Below are 23,848 nucleotides of genomic sequence, written 5' to 3' on the forward strand. Positions count from 1 at the left end.
GAGGCCTCGTCGTCAGCCCCAGTTTGCAGAGTTATTTGATCATGCAGACATGCTCGCTGTGCTCTCTGCCTAGTGTCCGAATGTCCCTGCAACGAACGTATCAACGGTATCCGCACTCTTACCATGACAAGAGTAAGCTAACTATAAACACCAAACCCTTCGTCTCTCTAACAACATCTCGTAGAGTACGCACAAAAGGTCGAAATCGTACAGTTTCGAAACTCTCAGCCTCAACCCAACTAACGAAAAGTCTGGAGTGAAGTCAGTGAATTCACAAATCACCGCGACCACTCCTCGACACTTACTCTGCTGCAGTATTATTTTTGCTCATGGCCTGAAACATGACAAGAGGATACGGAGTCGGCTTTGGCGTACGCAGCTTCCTGCCTTCTTGAGCGGTGCAAGGCCGGTGGCAGCTTCTTTACACGTGTTCGCTTTCACAACTGCGCAGCTGTTGAAGGGAGGGGAGCAAGAACTCGATGCCCTAGTTGAACGCATACACAAGTACACAATGCGCCTCTTCAACGCAAATGTAAGTCTTCTTTGTACTGGTGTACATCTGATCTTTCTCTGTTTGTTCTCCGCTAGAATTATGCGCAAACTTCTCATTGGTTGAGACACTATGTCCTGGAAAACACTAAGAGAATGCTTCAGGAAGACCAAACATTTATATTTATTGGCTATGACGTTGCACGATGGGTAATCCAGCGGTCTCTGGCTTGTCACAGTCAGTATGAGGGAGTGTTGCTCACAAGCCTGATCGGTGTCATCCTCTGGGAGGTTCCAAGTCCAGACGCTTGGGTCAGCAAGATGAAGACCCTTTACCAAGGCTGGCGTTCTACCTCAATCACCCTTGATCCCGCTGTACTCAACAAGACTGAACACGACTTTAACTTATTGAAGGACAACCAGAAATATTCCCCCCGAGTTCTCGAAGTCCCCAGCGTGGACATTGGAAATTACTTCCACGATGTAACCAGATCATTAAAGACACGAGCGCAGTCGTTGCTGCCTAAGTCTTTGTCTCCAGAGCCTCGGGACAAGGTTGCTTCGCCAGAACCGGCGCCACAGACATTGACTGACGGTCTCAAAGCCCTCGTGGAACGTAGCTCCGGATGGACCTTTACCTCAAATAATGTTCAAGCTGAAGGAGGCCGTAACATCACCTCTGTCACCGAGCAAGGGCCGAAAGCTCAGGTTTCAGCTGATAGAAAGGCCAAAGCAAGCCAGGAACAGTCTGCCACTCGTACGCTTAACAGTGGTACCCAGCCTACGGCCAGCAGAATTGGTGTACAGTTGCCGGCATATCCGAGTAGCGGGCTTGGTATCGGAATAATTCCGAGTGGAGAAAAGACCAGAATGAACGTTGAAGTCCCCGATTCGTTGGCTGCACTGACACAAGTGGCTCACGAATGGCTGGACCGGGGGAATCATAAAAGAGCAAAGCGTACATTCGCAAGGATCTTGAATGAATTTGGGGTCGCCCATAACCGTCACACTTTGCTCACCCTTAAATTTGAGGGGTTCTCAACGCCAGATCTTCGCTGTTCAGTGTGCTTGGGTTTGGCAATAATCGATTTCCAGGAGGGCCATCTAGAGAGTGCGGAACATGCATTTCGAGCTCTAGCCAAAGACTTGCGAGAGGATTCAGAAACAAATGCTGCCACCTTGCAGTGCATGTCAGGAGATGTGTATTGGTGGCTTGGACGAGTATGTTGCGAGCTGGGCGATCTTCAACGTGCACTTCACAACTTTTCCGAAGCGAAAAGAATTGCGAACGAGACATCCCGAGCTTTAATCTCATGCTCAGAAGCATTAGTCTTTGCCCGGAAAGGGGACTTTGGAAGCGCCCTCAGTCTCAGCAACAAGGTACTTGACAGCCCTGCCGTAGATCAGCTGATGCAGTACGAGAGGGAAAGGGCCAAGGGACTGTGTACAATCGAAAGCGAGACTTCCGCCGAAGCCCAAGAGCCACCTCTAGACCTCCCAATGAGACCTGAAAGGAAAGTGTCAGCATATGCCGCCGCTGTCCAAGGCTATCAGAAGTCGGAACCTGTGAGCCTGGACGGAGGGGCATGGCAGAAATTAAGTTCCTTATGCCATATCCGGTCAACTCTAGCTCGTGTATTCTGGCTCGCAGGAAACCAACAACAGGCGAAATATCAGTATGAGCAGCTTACAACAACGTGTAAAATCTTCCAGATGAAACATTTAGGGGTGCTTGACAGCGCGAATTTGCATTGTGAGATGTTACTCGACAACGGGGATATTCCAGCCGCAGAACAACGCTGCAACGAGACTTTACGTGTACTTCTCGCTGACTACGACAGCCTACATCCATCAACGTTGGCAGCACGTGAAATTCAGGCATTCATCTATCTAAGCCAAGGACGGTTGACTGAGGCTCTGAACGCCGCACAGTCACTGATATTCTGGAGTGAAGAAAAGTTCCGCGACGAACATACACAATCTATACGTGCAAAGGATCTTCTGGCGGTCACATACGCTGCACGTGGAGAGTTTTCTAAGGCGATTGAATATCACGAAGCAGCTATTGCAAGTTTCACGTCTGCTTTCGGCAATACTCACCCATGCACACTGAGGGCAAGGGTAAACATGGCAATGACATCCTATCGCTCGGGTGCCTTGAGAGACGCTATGGACGTCTGTGAGCAGATGCTTCACTTCGCCGGATCTTATCTCCGAAAAGGGCCTGCCTCGGCGGATTCAAGCATGGCATTTAAAACTGGAAAATCCCACTACACCACACATGGACTGCTGCAACTCGAGGATTTGATCCCTGAAAACGCTGCGTATTACACCATCTTTTGCGATGTAGCACTGTGCCTCGCGATGTGTGAGTTGGAGAGAATATCAGGCGATTTTGACTTTGCTCTTGACCAGCTGGAGGCGATACGTCAGTCTAGGAATGCCTTTCCAGGACCTGATCAGCGCGTATTTGTTGATATAGCATGCATGCACGCGCTCGCCACAGCGTATCGTCGAAGCAATCAATTAAAATTATCTCGGGACCTCTTCGAAAGGGCACTCGAACTCGCAAAGACCAGACTCGGGATGCATCATCAACAGACACTACTCATACAATTCGAGCGGAATCTTGTTCGCTATCACAACGGCGAAGATATATCTATACAGATTCAACAAGTCATTGTCGACCGTCTCGATCAGCTACTTGGAAGGGCTCATGTGGACGTAATTGCTACACGCGAAGACCTTGCAGTTATGCTATTCCAGCTCGAGCATTTGCAAGATGCGAGGCAGTCTCAACTCGAAGTCTTATATTTCCAGATCTGTCGTGGGTCTGGTGCTTTTGCAAGGGGTTCAAGAGAAATAGAAGAAGCCGTCTACCAGGACCTCAGAGCGATTGAACACAACGACACACCAAGCGCAATACAACCACGAACCCGTGTCCTCCTTAACATCGGGCTGCTCGCAGAAATTGAGCATGACTTGTGTCATTTCTCAAAGGCAATCGTAGCGCGTGGTGCGCTCGTGAAACTCGCCGAAGCGTGGGGGTGCCAAACTGAGGAAATCCTGCACTTGAAACACGATCTTGGGCATCTGCATCAACTCTGTGCTACCACCAACGGTAAGGGACTTGCTGGTGATTCGATTGAAGAAGCGAAAAGCCTGTTCGAGGAAATCCTTCGTGAAGAAACGATACGGTCTCCTGCAAATAGAAGCCTGAAATGGGCAACCGAAACCAACCTTGGATCCATCTACTGGAGCAAGCATCGTAACACCGATGCAAAGCAGATGCAAGAATCCATCTACCGTGACATAGACGCGCGACCAGTCCTTACTAAAGACGAGGAGTACATGTTGATAGAAAGTATTCGAAATCTTGCTCTAGCGGCGGACGATGCTGGCCATCACGACGAGGCTATAAACCATCTTCAAAGGGCTGCAGACAGAAGCGTGAAAGCATTGGGTAGAAGCGACACATTCAGCAAAGCGACAAAGGTACTAGGGAAAGACATGTTTAGCAAAGTCAATGAAAAGCCGTCGAAAACGACAGGGAAGGATGATACGCTCAGCAAGGCGTTGATGGAACTGAGGGATTCGTGGATTGATGCCCCTGCGAAACCGTACAGGACTCGCAAGCACGACTCGGTGCAATCTCCGGAGTGAATGAGGAGGGTTTTCTCGAAGCACTTTGCTTATATATATTTTCAGTATTCGGTACTGTTAGCTCATGCTTGTAATCGAATTGTAACATAGATTTCTTTGCACATCTATAGTTCAGGGGCACCTGCCCTAAGCGGAATGGTACCTATGGTATTCATCATTTATGGCCTCTGAAGATCAGTGTGACTCCACGTAGCATTTCGTGTAAATTCTCAATTGTGAGATGGGAAATTCCATGTAAAGCAACATATACTTCATGATGAGATACTAGAGAGGTAGATGCAAATTGCAGAGGGATGTCGTGACCTTGGGTGCCGTTTAGTCACGTGATGGTCCGTTTGGTAGCTGCCACTAGCTGCATTGGGTCCCAACAGGCCGTACGTTAGCAAGAGCGTACCTGTGACTTACCAAGTCTGGGCGTACGAGTCTTTTCTCGGAATGATCTAAGCTAGAGGATGTATGGCCTCTTCTGGGGACGACAGCTATTCGAGGTACTACGATTACAAATGCGCCTCAGCCTAACCCCAATTCACAATCAACTTCTGCTATCAAAGAAATATGTCGTGGCTTCGTCGCGATTGCGCCATCACAATCACTGTATACAAGAAAATAAGCGCTAGTTATTGTCCATCGTAGCTAACCTCTGGTCACGAACGGCACTGTCTCCTCCAAGACATACTCTCGCCAACAGTCTTCTCACAGCAAACCACTACAGCCATGGTGACCGAAATCAGCGCGCAGTCCGAATTCCAAACGCTTCTTAACGACCACACCTACCTCGTTGCCGATTTCTTCGCAACCTGGTGCCCGCCCTGCAAAGCTATCGCGCCGCTCTACGAGCAGCTTTCCAAAGCCAACTCCGCACCTGGCAAGGTCACCTTCACCAAGATCAATATCGACGAAGTACCAGAACTTACGGCGCAATTTCAGATCTCGGCCATCCCAACGTTTCTAATTTTCAAGAATGGGAAGCAGATTGAAGAGATCAGGAGTGCAAATGCGCCGGCGTTGAAGAAGAACGTGGAGAACATTGCAGCCGAGGTGAAGGGTGGAGGTGCACAGGAGCAGGAGGAGGAAAAGAAGAAGCTTGAGTTTGAGGAAGACTTCTAGTGGAAGGCATTGCATGCCGGTTGAGTTGATACCCTTGGAACATGTCGCGTGCTTCATGAGGTAGTTCTAATCTTTATAGCAAAGACATGGGAAAGAGCGCCGTGTGTGGATTCGCATTGATGATCATCACGTGCACATGTCTCTCCCGAGATCAGATAGTTGACTGGTTCTTGACGTGCTGAATATTCAGGCGCATAATATCCATCTGCCGCTTATTGTGTGATATCTTGAGTCGTTGGCCGATTATCAATCCTAGGCTTTCAGCAAGGTGTCCACGCCAAGACCTCCGCCACTTGCCCGCACCACACCTGCCACAAAGCTCCAGCTCGAGCTTGCACTGCATACCCACAACACCAGAAGCCCCATTCAACCCTGGAGCTTCACCTCACACCAATATGCTATTCAATCGCTTGCTACCGGCGGCCCTCGCGCTGCTGCCGGCCCTCGTCGCCGCCGAGAACGTCGTCGAGCTCACGCCAGATAACTTCGACGATATCGTGCTAAAGTCCGGCAAGCCCGCCCTCGTAGAGTTCTTCGCCCCGTGGTGCGGCCACTGCAAGAACCTCGCGCCCGTATACGAAGAGCTCGCTACCAACTACCTGCATGCGAAGGACAAAGTCACCATTGCGAAGGTCGATGCGGACGCCCACAAGAGCTTAGGCAAGAAGTTCGGCGTCCAGGGCTTCCCAACACTGAAGTGGTTCGATGGCAAGAGTGACACACCCAAGGAATATGACAGCGGACGGGACCTCGACAGTCTGGCAAAGTTCGTGCAGGAGAAGAGCGGTGTGAGGGCAAAGGTCAAGGCCAAGCTTCCGAGCCAGGTCGTCATTCTGGATGACAAGAGCTTTACGGAGAAAGTCGGAAAGGACCAAGATGTGCTCGTTGCTTTCACGGCACCCTGGTGCGGACGTAAGTGGGCTTCTTAAGTATCTAGACGGTAGAGCGGAAGACGCTAATAACGCGCGCAGACTGCAAGAATCTCAAGCCCGTCTGGGAACAGCTCGCCAACACCTTCGCCAACGAGCAGGGTGTCACCATCGCTCAGGTCGACGCGGAAGCCGAGAACAGCAAGGCGCTCGCCAAGGAGCAAGGCGTCTCGTCATACCCCACCATCAAGTACTTCAAGAAGGGCACCACCGAGCCTCTTCCCTACGAGGGCGCCCGGGCTGAGGCCGACTTCGTCGAATTTCTTAACACTAACGCTGGCACTTACCGTGCTGTCGGTGGCGGCCTCAACGCTATTGGTGGCACTATCGAAGCCCTTGACTCCATCGTCACCAAGTCCAAGGGTGCCTACGCCAGCGGTCTCGAGGAGGCTAGAAAGGCTGCCGAGACCCTCAAGGACAAATACGCGCAGTACTATGTCAAGGTGTTCGAGAAGAGCAGCAAGAATGAGGGCTACGCCGAGAAGGAGTACAAGCGCCTGCAGGGTCTCATTGGAAAGGGTAACCTCGCTGCTGAGAAGCTCGACGACTTGATCAGCCGGAGCAACATTTTGAGGAGGTTCCTCCCAACTGGTGATGAGGACGAGAAGAGCGAGTTGTAGAGCAACAACGATATTACTAAGCCAGCCGTGCTGGCAGAAACGAAGGGAGAGGTTTGGAGCAAAGGGGGAGATTGGACGGTGACTGGTGCAGGGTGCGATTAACAGCGGCGCTGTGCCGCACGCGAAAACATCTACATCTGTAGCGAAAAGCTGCTGTGCAGCGGTCTCAAGACCTGATACATTGGCAGAGAGTTGGGTCTGCCCCAGACCTCGGGGAGCATTTTTACCAGATAGAATGCGGAGTGCCTACGATTGAACGTATAACGTATCGAATCATTACAAGGAATTCTTCCAAACCCATGTGTGAACATTGATGCGTGCTGCAATTCGAACATACCCCATGCCTCGCCTAGACGCCTAGACAATGTGAAGATGGCTACAGCCCATCATCGTCACAAATTAAAGCAACCCGCAATCCGCCGTTGGATCTTCACCTATTTGCTCGCCCCCGACGCCTTCCCATCGCCCGTCTGAATCGTCGCCTCGAGATTGTCCAGCCGCCTTGACATGTCCTCCACTGTAACGCGTCAGCCCTCATTCGTTCAGCACTCCTACACCATGTACAAACTTACTCTTCGCGAGCAACTCGCTGCTGACGTTTGTAAACTTGCTTTGCAGCTGGGTGAGGAGGTCATCGACAACTTGTTGGAGCTCGGCTGAGCTGTCGGTGCTGGAGTTTAGAGCCTTGTTGGACGATCAGCATAGGTAGAGGGTAGGAGACCAGGGCGGAAGTACTGAGGGTGAGCTGTCGGTGCGGTCGGCTGAGGGTCGTGAAGACATGGTGGGTTTGGTGTGTGTATGGTGATTTTGTGAGCGACGATCCTCTTATAGTATTGGGTGCACTCTCCCCGTGTATGCAGCAGTCAGTCGAGCGGTATGTACAAACACTGCAGCGCGCTATCCCACAGCAGTAGAAAGAGTGAATGCTCGAGGTCCGCGCCAGCCACGTGATGTGGTGGGTCGCAGCTTCCCAGCCGCACACCGCCCTTCGCTAGCGCTGGCAGAACTTTCTTTGCGCCAAGATTTCGAGCTTGAATTTTGGGACTACCCGTTTCGCGCGACGCTTTTGTCGTGCTACTTCGACTTTGCCTCATACCGCCCGGTTTTGATCTATACGAAATCCGACAACGACATGGCGAAAAGCAAACTCAAGGCCGCGCTCGACAACGAGAAGGGCCGCAATTTCAAGCTCGAGAGACAGCGCAAGCAGGAGAAGGAGGCACGCAAGCGCAAGGCGGAGAAGAAGCCTGAAGGGGACCATGAGGACGACGCAGAGGGCGGTGTGCCTCTGGATGAGGTGGAGCTGAAGGCCACCCCGAAGAGCAATGGCAAGGTTACGAAGAAGGCAAAGGCCAACGGTGTGAAGGTCGCGACGCCGGTGGAGGAGGCCGAGTGGGAAACGGACAACAGCGAGGACGATGCCAGCGCCGACGACGAGAAGGCCACATACGATCTTTCGCGCCTCGAGGACAGCGAGAGCGATGTCAGCGGAGACGACGAAGAGGACGAAGAGCTGGGCGAGGCGCTAGGCGCGGGCGGCGGGGACGAGGATGAGGAAGACGATGTGGACGAGGAGGACGAAGACGACATCGCATTCTCCGACATCGAATCGCTCGCCGACGAAGACAAAGCCGACATCGTCCCGCACCAGCGACTCACCATCAACAATACCGCCGCCCTCACCGCCGCGCTCAACCGCATCAAGCTGCCCTACGCGAAGCTCGGCTTCTCAGAACACATGTCGCTAACTACGGACGAGGACGTCGAGATCGCCGACGTCGACGATGACCTCAATCGCGAGCTGGCCTTCTACAAGCAGTCGCTATCCGCGGTCAAGGACGCGCGGGCCCTGCTGAAGAAGGAGGGCGCGCCGTTCTCGCGGCCCGCGGACTACTTCGCTGAGATGGTCAAGGACGACGAGCACATGGGCAAGATCAAGCAGAAGCTGATGGACGAGGCGGCGGGCAAGAAGGCGAGCGCTGAGGCACGGAAACAACGCGATCTCAAGAAGTTTGGAAAGCAGGTGCAGGTTGCGAAGCTGCAGGAGAGAGCAAAGGAGAAGCGGGATACGCTGGATAAGATCAGCCAGCTCAAGCGGAGTATGTAGTCCTTTTCCCATGCCATTTTCACCACGCTAACATCCCCCAGAACGCTCCGGCGCTGACGTAACAGCCACCAACGAAGAAGACCTCTTCGACGTTGCGCTCGACAAATCCGACAAGCCCGAGCGCAGCGGCCGCGGTGGCGAGGGCGGCAACTTCAAGCGTCAGAAAAAGAACGACAAGTTTGGCTTTGGTGGCAAGAAGCGCCACGGCAAGAGCAACGATGCGCAGTCGAGCGCGGATGGGCGGGGGTTCTCGCATAAGAAGATGAAGGGGGGTGCGGCGAAGAGACCGGGCAAGGCGAGACGGATGAATAAGAAGTAAGGTTCAGGAGGGGTGTTTTGTTGATTGCATGTATCGGCGCTTGGGCGTTTGGTTTCGTGTAGGATGAAGAGAAAGGAAAATTCAAGAGGGAAGTTGCAGATTCTGGCGAGTAGCTCAGTGGAAATGATACCATTCACATCACCAGTCATTAATGCACATGCTACTGATGCATCCAGATCCCTGTCATGAAGCAGTGGGATGCCGCCGTCATCGAATGATACGCCAGCAAAGTGACAACTTCGCAAAGCATTCATCACACGTCCAAACTTGTGATCATGGGTGTATCAATTTCCCCGTTTCCTTAGCAGTTTTCAAGCAGGCAGTCCCCCTTTCGGAGATCCATGCGGTCTTGATCATCTGACCACGACACTGGTTTTCCATCAGCAACGACACCTTCAATACTTTCAAACAATGGTTTTCACAAGTACATCGCAAACTCCTGCGTCAAATACATATACCCCCCACTTGATCCCCCAGAGACACCGACAGGTACACCAGCGTCCATTTTCAGCTGGATCCTAGAGCAACTCAGGGTCCATTACCTCAGTTGGACGCTTATCTCTAGCTTAGCCTGAGTATACTCGGCAATTCGAACATATCATTCCTTCCGCATTCGCCTTCACCCAGGCTTCGAAACTGGCTTCACTGAGAATTTTCGAAGCCCGTGCCGGGCCCTGAGGGTTGTCTATAAAGACAGCTACCGTGGCACCTCGAGCTCTAAACACTAGCTCAAACACTCCAACAAAGTTGCCAAACACACACCTTTTATATAGAAACAGTTTCTGCAACCTCCAACGTCCTCAGCCCTTCGACTTTACACACTGCCGGCAAGATGAGCAACGATTTCGACGACGACTTCAGCATCGACGACGCGTTCAAGCCGGAGATCGACTTCGAGAACCGCAAGAAGGCTGCCAGCCGACCGCCGGACGAGGACCTCTCTGACCCCGCTGCCCCGAAGGGCACTGTTTTCTACCTGACGGTCAGCACCCCGCACACCGATGGGTGGGAGTGGTATGTACCGCCCGCACACTCACCATTGCACATATGCAAGAACTTACCCACGCACCAGGCACGGCCCCTTTCCCTTCTTCGCCAAAATCCTGCGCATCGCACAGCAGGTAGCCCGGGACTCACCCTCGGCACTCGCGACTCTCGAGCACGTCAAGTCCAAGGGCTTCACCAAGCTCGTAGTTAAGGACCCGATCGACGAGACGCAGTTCTCTGTTCTCGAGGTCGTAACGATGACCAAAGCCGAGGTCCTTGCCATGCTCCCGAAGCCAGTGTTCACAGTGCTGGCATCGGGGCCTATGTTGCATGATTACAGCGAGGTGTACGGCAAGGTAATGAGTGCAAATGCGAAGGGGAGAGTAAGTATTCCTAAGCACCTTGTTGCATTTTTTTTTTTGCATTCACGGCCATTGGCATACATCTTCATGCATAAGCATGCATTCTCGGCCATAGTCAACCATTTTACGAACATCACACTGATGATATGCAGACCATAAACTCCAAGATCATCGGCAGCTTCACCAACGGTGACTCCGCCCGAACCGCCGCCAAGAATGCCATGCGTGACCTGATCGCCAACGAGGACAATGCGCCCGAGGTCTCTTCTTCCTTCCCTGCGGCAGATGCTGGCGGTGGTCTGATTATGGTAAGCTTTATCCCCAATTTCCATCCAAGACAAGTTGCCAATACATGTTTCTTAAAGGCCATGAACCCCCGCGCCAAATGGGAAGTTCGCGTGTACTTCGAGACAGATGCGACCTGCGGCATGCAGGCGCACTTCGACGAGGACGAAGCCAACGTAGAGAAGGAGTGCAAGTCGTCGTGGAGGCCGGGTGGGGTCTAAAGGCGATGGCAAGGAAAGAAATGATACGTCCTGTGCCTGGCTTGACTTACAGTCACACAAGCCAGTGTATGGTAGAACAGCAGCTTCGTAAACCTGTTCGTCTGGGAATTGTGGAGCTGTAACATGGAGCTGCTGCCTGACTCACTGGCGCAATCGGGGAAGGACCCGGATGGCGAAGAGCGGAGTATGATGCTGGAATAGCAAGGCTTACAGCTAGGCCAGAATAGCGATGATGAACTTGAAGGTTCAGTGGAGCCCTAAGAACTCACCACGATCATGCACTTCTTGCCGCGCTTCCTTGGCTTTGGAGAAGGAAGACATGAACGAAATAGGATGGGTACAGTCTCCCTAAGTCATAAGGAACTATTCATCACGAAGATTATCGTCGTTATAATAGCCTAGGCTCATCGCGAACTTCACGAACCACCCTACGCTCAAGCGAGGAGTGGTATTTTGGAGCCTTTGTGTTGATCACGGCTGGATGTTACAAAGAAAGATGTAATGGCTACTTCATCAGCAGGCGCCTTTTCGCTGGTCCCGGGCGCGCGTCTTTACCAAGAGTGTGAGGACGGTGGAGAAAACCCCTATATATAGCAGATGACTACAAGGGAAGTATGTAGGGTGTCTAGAAAGGATCTGTGGTCGGCCACTTGTCTGGAAACAGAATCTGTAGCGCCTAAAAAGACAGGGGTGATAGGGACAAAACGGAACGACCGACTGCTCCACGGCGCACAGTGCTTCGGGGTTTGCGTGAAGCCTAAAATTCAACAGCCTTTCTTCTCGTGGCGTGGGACCACGGAGAAGGCTAAAGGAGAAATATGGTACGGAAAACTCTAACACTATCCTTCGGCCAGTTCCATGGCTGGAGGCTGGTTTTGAAGCAAGGCCCAGAACTACGACCCGCCGCATTTCCAGCCTTCACCCTGCTGAAATTTCGGCCACAGTGCTTGCCAGGAAGGACTAGTCTCTTCAAGAGCTTCAAGAATCATCGTGAGCTGAAATCCCTTACTTAAAGGTTGCAGGTCACTGATAGCAATGGACCTAGCGCAGTAAATGTTGACACAATGTTCACTCTTGGCTCTCTTTGGAGACTGAAGGTCCATTTTGATAAATCGTGACAACATCTAGACGTGGGCTTTGAGCTGTTTCCCCAGACACTGCTGTATCATATCTTACGACTATTAAATCCATTAGCTGAAGACTGGCGCGTATTTCAGCCTCTTCAGCGATAATTCCCTTTACCATGTTGGTCGTGAATTGATGCAATTCATTAATACTGGGACACTTCCGGGCAAGGCCATTGAGCAGGTAAAGATACAAATATTTTAGTAAGGTGCTATGCTCCATAGAAGACGGACATTCGCTTTTCATGTTCTGGATATGCTAAGGGTATTGATCCATTCGTGGTCGGAACCATCGGAAAAGTTTCCGCCGGCCTCGCTTAAATCATCAAGCCCTACAAACGCTCCGTATCAATGTCAAAACTCACCGGCTCCACCTTAACTCAGCAGTACCTTCACAGCATCAACTACAATCACAATGGGGCCACCAATATCTAGAAATCTGCACAGGACAGCGAAAAAAGCGCCGTCAAAAGGACATTCAAAGACGTCAAAGACGAAAGCTCCGGTGTCCGAAACAGGACCAACATCGTCCTTGCCCGTCGATCTGCAGCAACTTCTACTCAATATCTTTAGAGATGCCTTCCCAGAGAGATTGTCAACAGACATCAAGCCGCTTCTCCAGGAAGTAAAAGGCCATCTGTACAATCGTGACTTTGCCACCGCCTTTGGAAAGGAAGAGTATCTTGAGACGTACGCCCTACGCTGGTCGCCAAGCCGCACGCTATGCTATCTGGAAATTTTACACGACCTAAGAGACGAGTTGAAGCCTTTTGAGAGCGAATCTGAAGAGACGGAAGATGCGGAATGGAAGATCGTGGGCCTGGGTGGAGGTGCAGGCGCCGAAATCGTGGCTCTGGGCGGACTAATGAAGCTCCTCAAAACGACGGAAGAAGAGCACCGCGCAAAGATGAACATCGCCGCCATCGACATCGCAGACTGGGCCAATGTCGTAACAAGACTCGGCTCAGGTATCGTGACCAAGCCGCCACTCTCAAAATACGCCTCAGCCGCCGCACAATCAGCAAACAGTGCCCTGACATCCCTCTCCTCTTTCGCTGTTACCTTCCATCAGCACGACGTCCTGAATCTATCACCAGATACGCTAGCCAATATCGTAGAAAATGCGCACCTCATCACCCTCCTCTTCACCCTCAACGAACTCTACACGACCTCCCTCTCCCTCACGCAAAAATTCCTGCTCAACCTAACAACCGCCCTCGCACCGGGCGCGCACCTCCTTGTCGTCGACAGCCCGGGCAGCTACTCGACGGTGAGCCTCAACGGCGCCGAGAGAAAGTACCCCATGCAGTGGCTGCTGGACCACACGCTGCTCAACCCCTCCGGCGATGCCAAAGCGAATCCCTCGCCGTGCTGGGAGAAGCTGCAGGAGGAAGAGAGCAAGTGGTTTCGGCTTCCCGCGGGGCTGAGGTATCCAATCGAGCTGGAGAATATGCGGTATCAACTGCATCTGTACCGGCGATGTGGGTGAAGAGGGGTGGGTTGCGGTAGACTACTGCGGGAGCGTTGGAGATCTGACGTGGTGGATATGCACAAGATTGCGCGTGGGAGGTGCGGACAGAAAGGGTTGCATCACGGCATGTTACGTTGGCCGGCGGTTCCCGAAAGAGGAAAGATGGGGGAGGTTGTACGAGCAGCACAACACAACACATTCCTGGTGCCGTGTAACGCCCTCACTCATTTCGTCACCCATCAGATGATATAACAGCGCACTCCCCGCCTACCTCGAAACAGATATCTCCACCGCGCGGGTTCCGTCCTGCACAGCAACACCACATCCATATCTTAAGCCATCTCAAATACATCCAGACTCGTCATCCACTACCCTCAGCAACTCCAGTCGCAATCAGCCAATCCACAATGCCGACTTGCTTCACCCCCTTGGTCAACTCGCTTTCCCGCCTGCTCAGACGTGACCCCGACAAACCTAAACCCAGCAATGACACCGCCATCCCACCTCCACCCACCCACCTCACCGCTCACGGGTCCTTTACCCGCAGCGGCGGCCCTTGGCACAGCGGCGGCACTTCGGGTGCTAAACTCCTCGCGCGCGCGGTAAGCACTGTTTTTGTTGCGGAGAAGGGGTGGAGCAAAGGGATGTGCGTGGGGTATGGGGGCGTGTGGGAGAAATAGGTCTGGGCTTGACGAGGATGGTAAGGGGCCAAGTTGGGTGAGGAAGAGAGGTGGGGATAGGAAAGGGAAGCAAGGGTAAAGATGCAGATGAAGACGAAGATGAAGCTGACGTGAAGAAGGAAGGGGATAGGGGGTTGGCGTGTGTGCTGAAGGGGGGCGGGGAAGGCAGTGTTGTTGATTTGGGTATGAAGAAGGAGGAAAAGTAAAGGGGCGGGTCGGGTGGCGCATATGGAGTTTTTGACCGGTGCATCGTCGTGGCTGGGTGGACGTCGGACTCATTCGCTACGCTCTTCTTTGTGCACCTAATACCGAGTTCGCCTCGACCAAGTGTGCTTCAGACGGATGCATTGAATACGCTGCACTTTTGGAATGACCGCTATCATACTCATAATTCGTGGACCCCTTTTCCATCTTCCAGCTTAACATCTAATCGTACAAAGCCCACACACATACCCCTTCCATGTTCTCTAATCCACGACCCTCCCACACACCCCACAAACCACAATCCTCTCCTCCCTCCCCCCCGTTCCCCTCCACCTTACTTTAAATTCCATCCCCCCACAACTCGCACACTTCTCCGCTTCCTCCTCAGCACTAAGACTACTAACCTCGCTGCTTAGCCGGCTGACAGCGCTGCTGACGCGCGCTTGGAGCTCCGGTCGCGGCGCGAGAAACCCATTCCGCTCCGCCTGCGCAATCTTGGGCTTCGTGTTCCAGAACGCCCACGACTGGCCGTTGTACACGGACAGCGGGTTGGAGAGGGAGGGTGAGAATTGTATGGCAGGGGCTTTGACGGGGTCGAAGGCGGAGAGTTTACGCTGCGGGGATGTGCCCGCGTCATGGTTGAGATTTGGACTGGGAACGGGCTTTGAAGGCGTCTCGGAGTCGGCGTCGTCTTTGCTGTGCTTGTGGTCGATGGAGAGGTCCGTCTTGGACGGGCCGGAGAGCGTTGTGTCGCGGCTCGGCAATGGGCCCAGGGCGGGTGAATCGCTTGGCCGTGTGCTCGTCATGCTAGTCCGGCTCTTGGACTTGCGCGGCGAAATACTCCGCCCGATGCTGCGGCGAGGTGATTCAAACCCCCCGTGGGCGAGGTCCTGGCGCCAGCTCATGATGCGCTCGTTGGGTGGTTGTGTAGACGTGGAGTCGCGTCTGGCGCGGCCGGTGCGGGCGGAGAGGATGCTAGAAGGGCGGCCGAGGCGCATAGAGCCTGTGCGGCGCGAGAGGAGGGAGGCGGCGTCCCAATTGTCAGAGGCGCGGAGGCGCTTGTGATAGGCGCAGTCTTGACGGTAGACTTTGATTGCGCCGGTATAGTCGGCTGTTACAATGATGTGGCCGTCGGTGTGCTAGACCATGTCAGTAACGGCCGTGATCTCTTCAAGCTGGTGATGAGTGTACATACCGCGGACCGTGCAAGATACGCCGGGCTCTCTGCAACCCTTCTAAAGTTCGCCTCTGTAGGTGTAGGTTGGACAGACCCCGCTTCCGTAGGCGGCTTCGAGCCGTTCATCGAGTCCTCGCGCGAGACCAGCGTGACGGGCGGCGGATTGCACAGATCGAATATAGGATCTTCCGAGGCGCTGAGCAGCAGCCTCGTCTTGAGCGGCGCAATCGTAGCACACGTGGTAATCGAGCGGTGCGCCTCAAACATCTCCATGGGCCTCTGATTCCTCTTCTCGCCTTCAAACCCGTTCGTCGACCAAATATACGCTTTCCGGTCTTCGCTCCCACATATTATGTGTTCGGTGTCGTCTGCAAACGTGGCTCTTATCTGGCTGCAGTTGTTCTCATGACCGCGAAACTTCATTTCCAGGTTCTTCTCCCGGAATCCATAGACTCGTACTCTTGAGTCGTTGCTTGTTATGAGCAGTTTGACGTCCCCAGTACTGCTACCAGGCGGCCAGCAGACTGCTTGTATCCCCGTAATCTTGCTTCCCTTGGCATTTTGCCCTCGTGTGGACTTTACATGGATCTGACTCTGCAACTTGAGCCCCTCCGTGTCGTAGAACATACAAAGCCCACCAAGGGTTCCAGCTATACAGGTTTTCCCGTCTGGCGTGAACGCGACCGAGGTGATCATGTCCGGCAGAGACACGGTATATGCCACGGACTTGTCCGGTATACTCCACAGTCGCAATTTCGTGTCCAAAGATCCAGCGAGGAAGAACCGATCATCTCGCGGATGAAATTGAATCGATGGAACAAAGTCATTGTGCTTGAAGGTGCACAGGTTCTCGTTGCGGCTGATATGCCATAGCCTCACCGTCTTATCCATCGACGAAGAAAGCAGGAAATTGTTCTTGCTCCAGCTCAAGTCCAGTATCGTCGACGTATGACCCTGATACTCCCTAAAAGGCTTCTGGTGGAAAACCGGCGCACTGAGTCTCGTAGAATGCCCCGACGCATTCGGAACTTGCTCCTCGGTTTCGTGGGCTCTCCGATCCTCTGGCGTTGCAAGGACAGCCCAGACGCGCACGACCTTATCCTGCCCGCCTGCCGCTAGGTACTTCCCATCCTTGCTGAACTCTGTCGCCCAGATGGGGTTTTGCACGCCGGCTGACCCAGACGGCGTCGTGGAGCTCGTCGTGCCCACGCTCAGCCTCTTCTTTTCCGTCTTGGTCCTCAGTTCCTGCGCCAGGAACACACGATCGAACTCCTTCTCTTTCTTGTACTTGCTCCGCATCTTGATGTACGCTGGTGGGGGTGGGTGCTTGGGGCTAAATCCCAGGTTGTCGACGGTATGGCTGAACAGCTGTGCCTCCATCCCCTCTGGTCGCGGGTCCCAGTCTCCCGCCTGCGAGCCATTGTCGTCGGTGCCGTCGAGGGTGCCTTTCTTTTTGGTGCCTATGAACCGGGACAGAAACGAGACGCCTTTCCTGATGTTGACGTTAGCGGGTGGCCTTTGTGTTGCGCGTGCTCCGCCTCATTACGCACGCTACTTGACGGAGCATGAACGAGGAAATGAACGACAACCAATTGGGTGATGCTTGCGACTCTACACACTGCCGCATTGGGAAACATTGTTGCGGGGCCGCGTACAGCAGCGTATTCGTATTGGGACGTGTACTCACTTCTTGTCTGCCTTGGTGCCTCCACTGGTGCTGTCCCGCACAGGCGTATCGCTCGTGATCTTCGTATCCGTTCTTCCATCCTGCGGGCTGGTGGGTGACTGCGCGCCTGTCTCGGCATGCTGCGCGCGCAGCTTCTGCACCGTGAGCGCGGTATTTGTTCGCTGCAAGATATGCTAACAGCCTGGTCAGCCCTGCGCATGCCGTACCGCTCCTCAAACAGCACATACTTGCGAGAGCGGGTCTAGAGATGGCCGCCCTCTGCCCTCGGTGTTCGCATCCTTTCCCGGTTTCGACTCGATGTTCGATTGCGCACTCGCTGTAGTGGCCGGGTTCCGCAGTTTTGCAGCGAGCTTTGTTCCGTTAACGAGGGAGCCTGTGGTGGGGAGCATCAGCATCGCGGCACAAAGAGTTGCATCCGAAGTCGTGCGCGACGTACCGTCACCCTTCACCGAGAACTTTCCCGTGTCCTGGCGCTCCAGGGGACTTGCATCTTCCGTGGGTGGGTCGGAAGCCCTGATCTTGGGGAGAACGTCGGCCATTGGCGTTCGCGATGCGCATCAAGCTTCATCCCAGAAGTACCATGCGTGTTTCTTGCGAAGCTATGCGCTGTTCCTGCAGCAAAGACCCCAATCGCGAAAACCCTCTAGGTATGCTTGTTCGGAGCCACCAGTCGTATCTTGTCAATTGCGCATACAGCGCAGCGTGCGCATGGTATAATCCCGCCTCGCCAAGGGTGATGGGAGCTGTGCGTCTTACTTCTCGAGTGTTGTGATGCCCGCGGAAGTGAGCGGAGGCGGCAACAGCTTATCGATAGTCTTTATAATCTGTACCGCGGCACCGTCTGAGCCTGGACCGTTGTCGACGGTTTGGTCTGAGTGTCTATTCGTGTTTACGGAAGCCCTGGCAGACGTGGCGGTTCAGAGTCCCAGTGCCTCGCGCTCGGTAATGGGAACTGCTGTTCGCCCCGAAGCATATGGCCGTGATGTCATGCAGCCGTCTCCCAGGCGACTCGCGCCGACCGTGGTAACCCCCAATGCATGCGGGCGCGTACAGTAGCAGCGATCACCAACATCGATTTTCTTGCATCTCGCGTCTATCATATGTATTTAGGGAAACTGAGAGTGAGCTTATGGCTGCACATGCAATGCTTGTATAAAAGACTAGGACCCCGGTCGCGGCGTTCGGGCTTGCAGCCCTACAGTCCGGCCGAGCCAACCCCATCACGATTCAATCAAGTGTGCAAAAGACGTAATTGTTTTGGAAGTTCAGATTCTTCATTATCGAAATCGCGAGTTGCGTATCCTATCCAGCCCACCCCACACCAGCCATAACAATCATTCGCGTCCTCGCGTGCTTCATCCCAAAGCAAAACACCCACCATGGAAACGCCACGTAATCAAGCGCACGAAAAACCCCAGGTATCAAAAGCAGCCCGCTATGCCATGTCTGACTCCGACAATGCAGAGGACGGAGAGAAGATATGCAAAAGGAAGAGGGTAACCCAGCACCCGTGCCCCCAGTCTTCAGAAGTATGCATCTAGAAAATGGTAATAGGAATAAGAGGGAAGCAAGAAAAGAACGCGTCTAGAAGTCCTCGTCAAAGGCGAAGTCGCCAGACACGTTCTTGCTCTCCTCTGTTTGTGTCGACTCCTCGTTCTTCTTGGTGCTGGCCATGACGCCCGCCTTCTGGTAATCGCCGACGCGCTTCTCGAAGAAGTTGGTCTTGCCGGCAAGCGAGATGTTCTCCATGAAGTCGAAGGGGTTGGTCGCGTTGTAGACCTTGGTGTTGCCGAGAGCCAGGAGCAGGCGGTCGGCGACGAACTCGATGTACTGGCACATAAGAGTGGAGTTCATGCCGAGCAGGGCGCAGGGCAGCGCGTCAGTGAGGAACTCCTTCTCGATGACAACGGCCTGGGTGATGATATCTTCGACGAGCTTCTTGTCAGGGCGGGTCTTGAGGAGGGAGAAGAGGAGGCAGGCGAAGTCAGTGTGCATGCCCTCGTCACGAGAGATGAGCTCGTTGGAGAAGGTAAGACCAGGCATGAGGCCACGCTTCTTGAGCCAGAAGATGGACGCAAAGGAGCCGCTGAAGAAGATACCCTCGACGGCGGCGAATGCGATGAGACGCGTCGCGAAGGTGGAGTTCTTGTCAGAGATCCATCGCAGAGCCCAGTCGGCCTTCTTCTTGATGCAGGGAACTGTGACACGCGTTAGATACGCGTCGCGGGGTATGAGTGCCAAGTAACTTACTGTTGTCAATGGCGTTGAACAGGTATGTGCGCTGCTTAGGCTCGCTGATGTATGTGTCGATCAAGAGGGAGTATGTCTCGGAGTGGATGTTCTCCATCATGATCTGGAAGCCGTAGAAGCATCGCGCCTCGGGGATCTGAACCTCTCCGCTGAATCGCTCGACCAAGTTCTCGTTGACGATACCGTCCGATGCAGCGAAGAAGGCAAGGACGTGTGAGATGAAGAAGCGCTCGTCGTCATTGAGGCGCTTGTTCCAGTCGTGCAGATCCTTGGACAGATCGATCTCCTCGGCGGTCCAGAAGGAAGCTTCGGCCTTCTTGTACATTTGCCAGACCTACAAGGCAACATGTTAGTCAAAGTACTCCTCGAACGCGACATGACGCGTGTAGAAGTGCAAAGACGCGTCAACTTACATCATGGTACTTAATGGGGAACAGGACAAAGCGGTGGGGGTTTTCTTGTAGGAGGGGCTCGTGTGCCTCCTCCTCCTTTATTGTGGGTGCGGTCGAAGCTTTCTTGGGCGCATCGTCTTCGACGAGATCTGGTATGCCGACAATGGGCTTGTACACGTTCTCCTTGTCTGCCGAAGACTCGAAGTTGAGCTTCTTTACAGGCGAGTCGGACATCTTGAGTGTGTCAATTGCCGAAGCAGCCTATGCACGCGTTAGTATACGCGTGTGTATAATAGTGATGAATGCACGCGTACACTCTTAGAGGGTGTCAACTGGATAGCAGACATTGTGAGGAAAATGTGAGTTTGAGCGCCAATGGTCCTTCAGTGAAGTGGACGTAGAAGTTTAGACGTAATTAATTATGGCGAGAGTGGTGAGTGGATGATGGTGTTGTGGGATGTGTGAACACAAGAGACGCGCTCAGGTGCTTTAAACATGTCGAGCGCGACGGTCACGTGCTAGCGCGCGGACGCTAAGTTTTTGCAAGGTCCATGCTTTGTGTGACGGAAGTCGTGACGTTATTCGGTGGAATCCGAGCATCGCACTGCAGCCTGACACACAATTCCTGTCAGACTCGAGTATATTAGGCAACGGACCTTGCGCTTTTGATTGATACCAATACTGCCGTCGATTTTCCTCGGATGGCACCCAAGAATCAGTGTTGAAGATGGTCGTCGCGAAGGCTGGGTTAGACGCGACGGGCGCCTGAGCGCACGCGTTTGAAGCAGAACGCGCTCTGAGTGGCCCCAAGACCCACAACAACAAGCCACCCCGCGCAGGAAGAGGCAGGTATTTGTCCTGCGCCAAGTTCCAATTGCATCCAGGCGGCTGAATCAGATCTCCGCCTTGCTTGGAAATGTTGTCCGAGACGCGTGAACCGTCGATCGTGGTACATGGAGCCAGGTTGACTTCGATTCAAACTGCCTTGCCGGAGGTGTAGTCACAAACGCATGATTCTCAAGCCCTCGTATCTAGAATGCGAATCGTACTTTTCTTCAGAATCAAAAGGCCGATCATCGAGCTCCCAAAACGCGAGGCGCGTAAGTTATGCACGCGCATAATGCCTCGGCTGCATCTCGGATCACTCGGATCAACTCCATCTGATAATTTCGATCTGATAAGGCAGCAATGCACGCACGCCCCACTACGCTGGGGACCATCGTCGCACCGCGATCCGGCCCATGCAGACGTGACACCATAGCTTGCGTGCTTCCTTGGCCTCGATTGACGCGTTGTGAAACGCGTTACGCTAGTCATTGATTTCTGCGCCTGGTCTCCATGGTCGACCAGAAGAGGGACAGTGGATCCTACCAACCTCTGCATCATCCTAAAGCGTACCTGGTATGGTACCTTACATATGCCGATTTGGCCATGTCTCAGGTACGGCTACGGAGGCTTTCGCGACGCGTTTTCCAACTCTACTGTCTGAAATTCAGAGTGATGCAACTAGACTCTACGGATAGCCGAACCTCTAGCACGCGCGTCATCCTCTGTACGTTGTATGCTCCATAACGCGTACTCCTAGGCTCAGACCATGCACACGTTGGCGACCCTTCTATCTTCTCCTCCAGCTATCAATTCCTGTATTGAAGCTCCTGACCTTCTCTCGCTTTGCGTGAGTAGTGCCGCTCTAGCATTTGTAGATTAACGCACGGGTATATATCCTTTTGGGTTTGGATCGTCTATCTCTAATTTTGTCAGGTACTCTGGGTGTCGTGTCATATGGCTGGACCTATACGAAACCATGATACTCCCCGCTTCTCTGGAAAAGCTGTGAACCGGTAGGAAGGCTTACACCTCCCAACTTCAAACGCCATAAATGCATCTTCCTGCCATGCTCTCTGCATGCCCTCCCCTCACCCCTTTCCCCTTCTAGCCTCCCAAAAGCGCCCCAAAGTCGGGCACAACAACAAACTTTTCCTTAATCCTCCCATAACTATACGCCTCTCCCGCATCCTCAGGCACCACCCGCCTCTCCTCCGGCACGACCTCCAGACTCACCACCTCCTGCAAAAAACTGCTCGGATTCCCGGGGCCAATCTCGTAGCTCGTGCCGCCCCAGTCCAGCGTAGTCCGACCAGAGGCGTGCACGCGCATCTTGCCCACGCGGCCGGAGGCGAAGCGTGCCCCGGTTCCAGAGGAGGCGCGCGGGTCGGAGAAGTCTTCGGCTGCTGCTGTGGGTTCTTTTTTGATTGTGGTTGGGGGTTGACCTGGTGCGGTGGCGGCGGCGGCGTCGGTTGGGGGTTCCTGTTTGATTTTGGAGTGGTTACCGGGAAGCAGGAGCTCGGGCATGATAGGGGGCAGTTGGAAGAGGTACGTGTGGTCGTCGCGGACGGAGGGCTTGCTTGCGTTGGCAGCGGCGTCGATCATGGCCACGTCGCCCTCAACGTCAGGCTGCATAGCGTCGTCGCCGGGGCCGAGCTCTTTGCGCATGCCGATGAGGTTATACTGAATGCGTTCCCATTCCTGGCGCTCTTCGTCGGTCTGGAAGGATGGGATTGCTGTGTCGCTGGGCACTTTGGGCTTGCGTTCGCGCTCGGGAGAATGCTCGTTTTTGATGGGTGCGGCGATGCCGACTTGTTCCCGTGCGGCACCTTCGTCGTCGCTGGATATGGGCTCGGGTTTTACCTTGACTTCGCCGTCTGTGCCATCGGAGTCTTGCCACATGCCCTTGTAGGACTTGCTCTCGCCTGTGACTTCCACCTCTTTTGCTTTTCCCTTTCCTTTGTGAGATGTCTCAGTGGATGGACCTGATACTTCAGCGTTTTGCGGCGCATTAGCCTCTGTACTCGCGTCCGTATTGATACCGAAGAGCTTCTCCTTGTGCGGTTTCCTCCCAATGCGAATCGGTAGGTGTCCATGTGATCTCGGTACGGGTTCTGCTTCGCCTTCGTCTGACGATAACTCGATGAAGTCGATGTTTTTCCTCGGGAACTCCGCGTTCTGCTCGTCGTCGTCGTCTGATGACATGTAGCCGCCGCCACCACCACTACGGCCTCCGCCTCCGCCTCCGCCTCCTCCACCACCACCACTTCCTCCTCCTCCTCCGCCGCCTCCGCCGCCCCTGGCCCCTGATCCTCCTTCGTAGTCCTCGTTCTTGACGCGTGTTTCCCGGGACCCAGAAACACCACCATAGCCGCTGGCGCTGGCGCGATTCTTGTCTATACACCGTTAGCCAATTCCCCACACAGCAATATTTTGAGAAACCTACCCGGCCTATGCCCTCCAAAGAACGAGGAAACACCAGTGTGGCCTCCTCTTCCCCTCCCCTCATTCCTCATCTTCTCTCGCCTCTCCGCAGCTTCGATAGCCTTCTGCTTCTTCGCAGCCAACAGATCGCGCTCTTTGTTCCTCTCCCGTTCGCGCTGCAGATCCGCCGCAGCCCGCGCCTCGCGTTCCTCTTTGCTTCTCCGGCCGGCATTTGTAGGTAGCAGCATAGGCTTCTTCCCTCGAGTGGAGGCGCCGCGCCGTACAGCAGGCGAGGCGGATCGTGATGCTGGTCCCGCACTCCGAACCGTGGCTACTCGTCCAACCGGGGCTGCGGAAGATTCTGGGGCTGGTGTAGGCGTGGAGGACACTGATCTGGCGCAAAATCAGTGGAATGTTGGAATGCGGTGAACCAGAAACACATACACTGGATCGGCTGAGGAGGCTTCCACTGTCGCAGCAACAGCTGCATCGGAATTGGCACCATCTTCGATCTTGGGAAGCGCT

At 53.8% G+C, this 23,848-nt stretch overlaps 12 protein-coding genes across 12 annotated transcripts; 7 read left to right on the forward strand and 5 right to left on the reverse strand.

The window, feature by feature from the left end:
- Positions 1–511: 511 nt before the first annotated feature.
- CC84DRAFT_1261455 (uncharacterized protein) lies at positions 512–1,534 on the forward strand (the record flags this gene model as incomplete). Its single annotated transcript, XM_018185071.1, has 3 exons — positions 512–532; positions 655–1,246; positions 1,297–1,534. The coding sequence occupies 3 exons, from the start codon at positions 512–514 to the stop codon at positions 1,314–1,316; spliced, it is 633 nt and encodes a 210-aa protein (XP_018033126.1). The 3' UTR covers positions 1,317–1,534.
- A 1,541-nt stretch (positions 1,535–3,075) lies between these two features.
- CC84DRAFT_1261456 (uncharacterized protein) lies at positions 3,076–4,152 on the forward strand (the record flags this gene model as incomplete). Its single annotated transcript, XM_018185072.1, has 1 exon — positions 3,076–4,152. The coding sequence occupies one exon, from the start codon at positions 3,076–3,078 to the stop codon at positions 4,150–4,152; it is 1,077 nt and encodes a 358-aa protein (XP_018033127.1).
- Positions 4,153–4,578: 426 nt separating this feature from the next.
- Positions 4,579–5,395, forward strand: CC84DRAFT_1166571 (thioredoxin-domain-containing protein). The gene has a single exon (XM_018178992.1). It carries the CDS (start codon positions 4,867–4,869, stop codon positions 5,257–5,259), a length of 393 nt encoding a protein of 130 aa, XP_018033128.1. The 5' UTR covers positions 4,579–4,866; the 3' UTR covers positions 5,260–5,395.
- A 178-nt stretch (positions 5,396–5,573) lies between these two features.
- On the forward strand, positions 5,574–7,101 carry CC84DRAFT_1124655 (disulfide isomerase). Its single transcript, XM_018175699.1, has 2 exons — positions 5,574–6,171; positions 6,231–7,101. Exons 1-2 carry the CDS (start codon positions 5,655–5,657, stop codon positions 6,806–6,808), a joined length of 1,095 nt encoding a protein of 364 aa, XP_018033129.1. The 5' UTR covers positions 5,574–5,654; the 3' UTR covers positions 6,809–7,101.
- CC84DRAFT_1166574 (uncharacterized protein) lies at positions 7,013–7,738 on the reverse strand. Its single transcript, XM_018178993.1, has 3 exons — positions 7,544–7,738; positions 7,381–7,492; positions 7,013–7,325 (listed from the first exon to the last, which is right to left on the reverse strand). Exons 1-3 carry the CDS (start codon positions 7,586–7,588, stop codon positions 7,243–7,245), a joined length of 240 nt encoding a protein of 79 aa, XP_018033130.1. The 5' UTR covers positions 7,589–7,738; the 3' UTR covers positions 7,013–7,242.
- A 100-nt stretch (positions 7,739–7,838) lies between these two features.
- Positions 7,839–9,379, forward strand: CC84DRAFT_1150816 (Ebp2-domain-containing protein). Its single transcript, XM_018176718.1, has 2 exons — positions 7,839–8,907; positions 8,957–9,379. Exons 1-2 carry the CDS (start codon positions 7,941–7,943, stop codon positions 9,232–9,234), a joined length of 1,245 nt encoding a protein of 414 aa, XP_018033131.1. The 5' UTR covers positions 7,839–7,940; the 3' UTR covers positions 9,235–9,379.
- Positions 9,380–10,066: 687 nt separating this feature from the next.
- On the forward strand, positions 10,067–11,089 carry CC84DRAFT_1219717 (uncharacterized protein; the record flags this gene model as incomplete). The annotated part of the gene is made up of 4 exons (XM_018183102.1): positions 10,067–10,248; positions 10,307–10,604; positions 10,736–10,891; positions 10,949–11,089. The coding sequence occupies 4 exons, from the start codon at positions 10,067–10,069 to the stop codon at positions 11,087–11,089; spliced, it is 777 nt and encodes a 258-aa protein (XP_018033132.1).
- Positions 11,090–12,349: 1,260 nt separating this feature from the next.
- On the forward strand, positions 12,350–13,702 carry CC84DRAFT_1188870 (uncharacterized protein; the record flags this gene model as incomplete). Its single annotated transcript, XM_018181016.1, has 2 exons — positions 12,350–12,397; positions 12,764–13,702. 2 exons carry the CDS (start codon positions 12,350–12,352, stop codon positions 13,700–13,702), a joined length of 987 nt encoding a protein of 328 aa, XP_018033133.1.
- Positions 13,703–14,831: 1,129 nt separating this feature from the next.
- CC84DRAFT_1219720 (WD40 repeat-like protein) lies at positions 14,832–17,971 on the reverse strand (the record flags this gene model as incomplete). Its single annotated transcript, XM_018183103.1, has 5 exons — positions 14,832–15,707; positions 15,764–17,237; positions 17,433–17,605; positions 17,660–17,805; positions 17,869–17,971. The coding sequence occupies 5 exons, from the start codon at positions 17,969–17,971 to the stop codon at positions 14,832–14,834; spliced, it is 2,772 nt and encodes a 923-aa protein (XP_018033134.1).
- Positions 17,972–18,691: 720 nt separating this feature from the next.
- CC84DRAFT_1207611 (ribonucleoside-diphosphate reductase-like protein subunit M2) lies at positions 18,692–20,529 on the reverse strand. Its single transcript, XM_018182112.1, has 4 exons — positions 20,389–20,529; positions 20,096–20,335; positions 19,683–20,016; positions 18,692–19,630 (listed from the first exon to the last, which is right to left on the reverse strand). Exons 1-4 carry the CDS (start codon positions 20,419–20,421, stop codon positions 19,017–19,019), a joined length of 1,221 nt encoding a protein of 406 aa, XP_018033135.1. The 5' UTR covers positions 20,422–20,529; the 3' UTR covers positions 18,692–19,016.
- A 293-nt stretch (positions 20,530–20,822) lies between these two features.
- On the reverse strand, positions 20,823–21,507 carry CC84DRAFT_1178363 (uncharacterized protein; the record flags this gene model as incomplete). Its single annotated transcript, XM_018180335.1, has 3 exons — positions 20,823–21,058; positions 21,124–21,451; positions 21,490–21,507. 3 exons carry the CDS (start codon positions 21,505–21,507, stop codon positions 20,823–20,825), a joined length of 582 nt encoding a protein of 193 aa, XP_018033136.1.
- A 251-nt stretch (positions 21,508–21,758) lies between these two features.
- Positions 21,759–23,129, reverse strand: CC84DRAFT_1166579 (uncharacterized protein). Its single transcript, XM_018178994.1, has one exon. It carries the CDS (start codon positions 23,102–23,104, stop codon positions 22,007–22,009), a length of 1,098 nt encoding a protein of 365 aa, XP_018033137.1. The 5' UTR covers positions 23,105–23,129; the 3' UTR covers positions 21,759–22,006.
- Positions 23,130–23,848: the final 719 nt, after the last annotated feature.

The sequence above is a fragment of the Paraphaeosphaeria sporulosa genome, assembly GCF_001642045.1.
Source record: "Paraphaeosphaeria sporulosa strain AP3s5-JAC2a unplaced genomic scaffold CC84scaffold_8, whole genome shotgun sequence".
Taxonomy (NCBI): domain Eukaryota; kingdom Fungi; phylum Ascomycota; class Dothideomycetes; order Pleosporales; family Didymosphaeriaceae; genus Paraphaeosphaeria; species Paraphaeosphaeria sporulosa.

Bases quoted from the DNA above. Each gene is read 5' to 3' on its own strand.
- CC84DRAFT_1166571 (XM_018178992.1), top strand. From the start codon at position 4,867: ATGGTGACCGAAATCAGCGCGCAGTCCGAATTCCAAACGCTTCTTAAC.
- CC84DRAFT_1124655 (XM_018175699.1), top strand. From the start codon at position 5,655: ATGCTATTCAATCGCTTGCTACCGGCGGCCCTCGCGCTGCTGCCGGCC. The intron at 6,172-6,230 runs GTAAGTGGGCTT...TAACGCGCGCAG, and splicing joins CACGGCACCCTGGTGCGGAC to ACTGCAAGAATCTCAAGCCC.
- CC84DRAFT_1166574 (XM_018178993.1), bottom strand. From the start codon at position 7,588: ATGTCTTCACGACCCTCAGCCGACCGCACCGACAGCTCACCCTCA. The intron at 7,493-7,543 runs GTACTTCCGCCC...TCGTCCAACAAG, and splicing joins GCACCGACAGCTCACCCTCA to GCTCTAAACTCCAGCACCGA. The intron at 7,326-7,380 runs GTAAGTTTGTAC...GACGCGTTACAG, and splicing joins CAGCGAGTTGCTCGCGAAGA to TGGAGGACATGTCAAGGCGG.
- CC84DRAFT_1150816 (XM_018176718.1), top strand. From the start codon at position 7,941: ATGGCGAAAAGCAAACTCAAGGCCGCGCTCGACAACGAGAAGGGCCGC. The intron at 8,908-8,956 runs GTATGTAGTCCT...AACATCCCCCAG, and splicing joins GATCAGCCAGCTCAAGCGGA to AACGCTCCGGCGCTGACGTA.
- CC84DRAFT_1207611 (XM_018182112.1), bottom strand. From the start codon at position 20,421: ATGTCTGCTATCCAGTTGACACCCTCTAAGAGT. The intron at 20,017-20,095 runs GTAAGTTGACGC...GTTGCCTTGTAG, and splicing joins TCCCCATTAAGTACCATGAT to GTCTGGCAAATGTACAAGAA. The intron at 19,631-19,682 runs GTAAGTTACTTG...CGCGTGTCACAG, and splicing joins GTTCAACGCCATTGACAACA to TTCCCTGCATCAAGAAGAAG.
- CC84DRAFT_1166579 (XM_018178994.1), bottom strand. From the start codon at position 23,104: ATGTCATCAGACGACGACGACGAGCAGAACGCGGAGTTCCCGAGGAAA.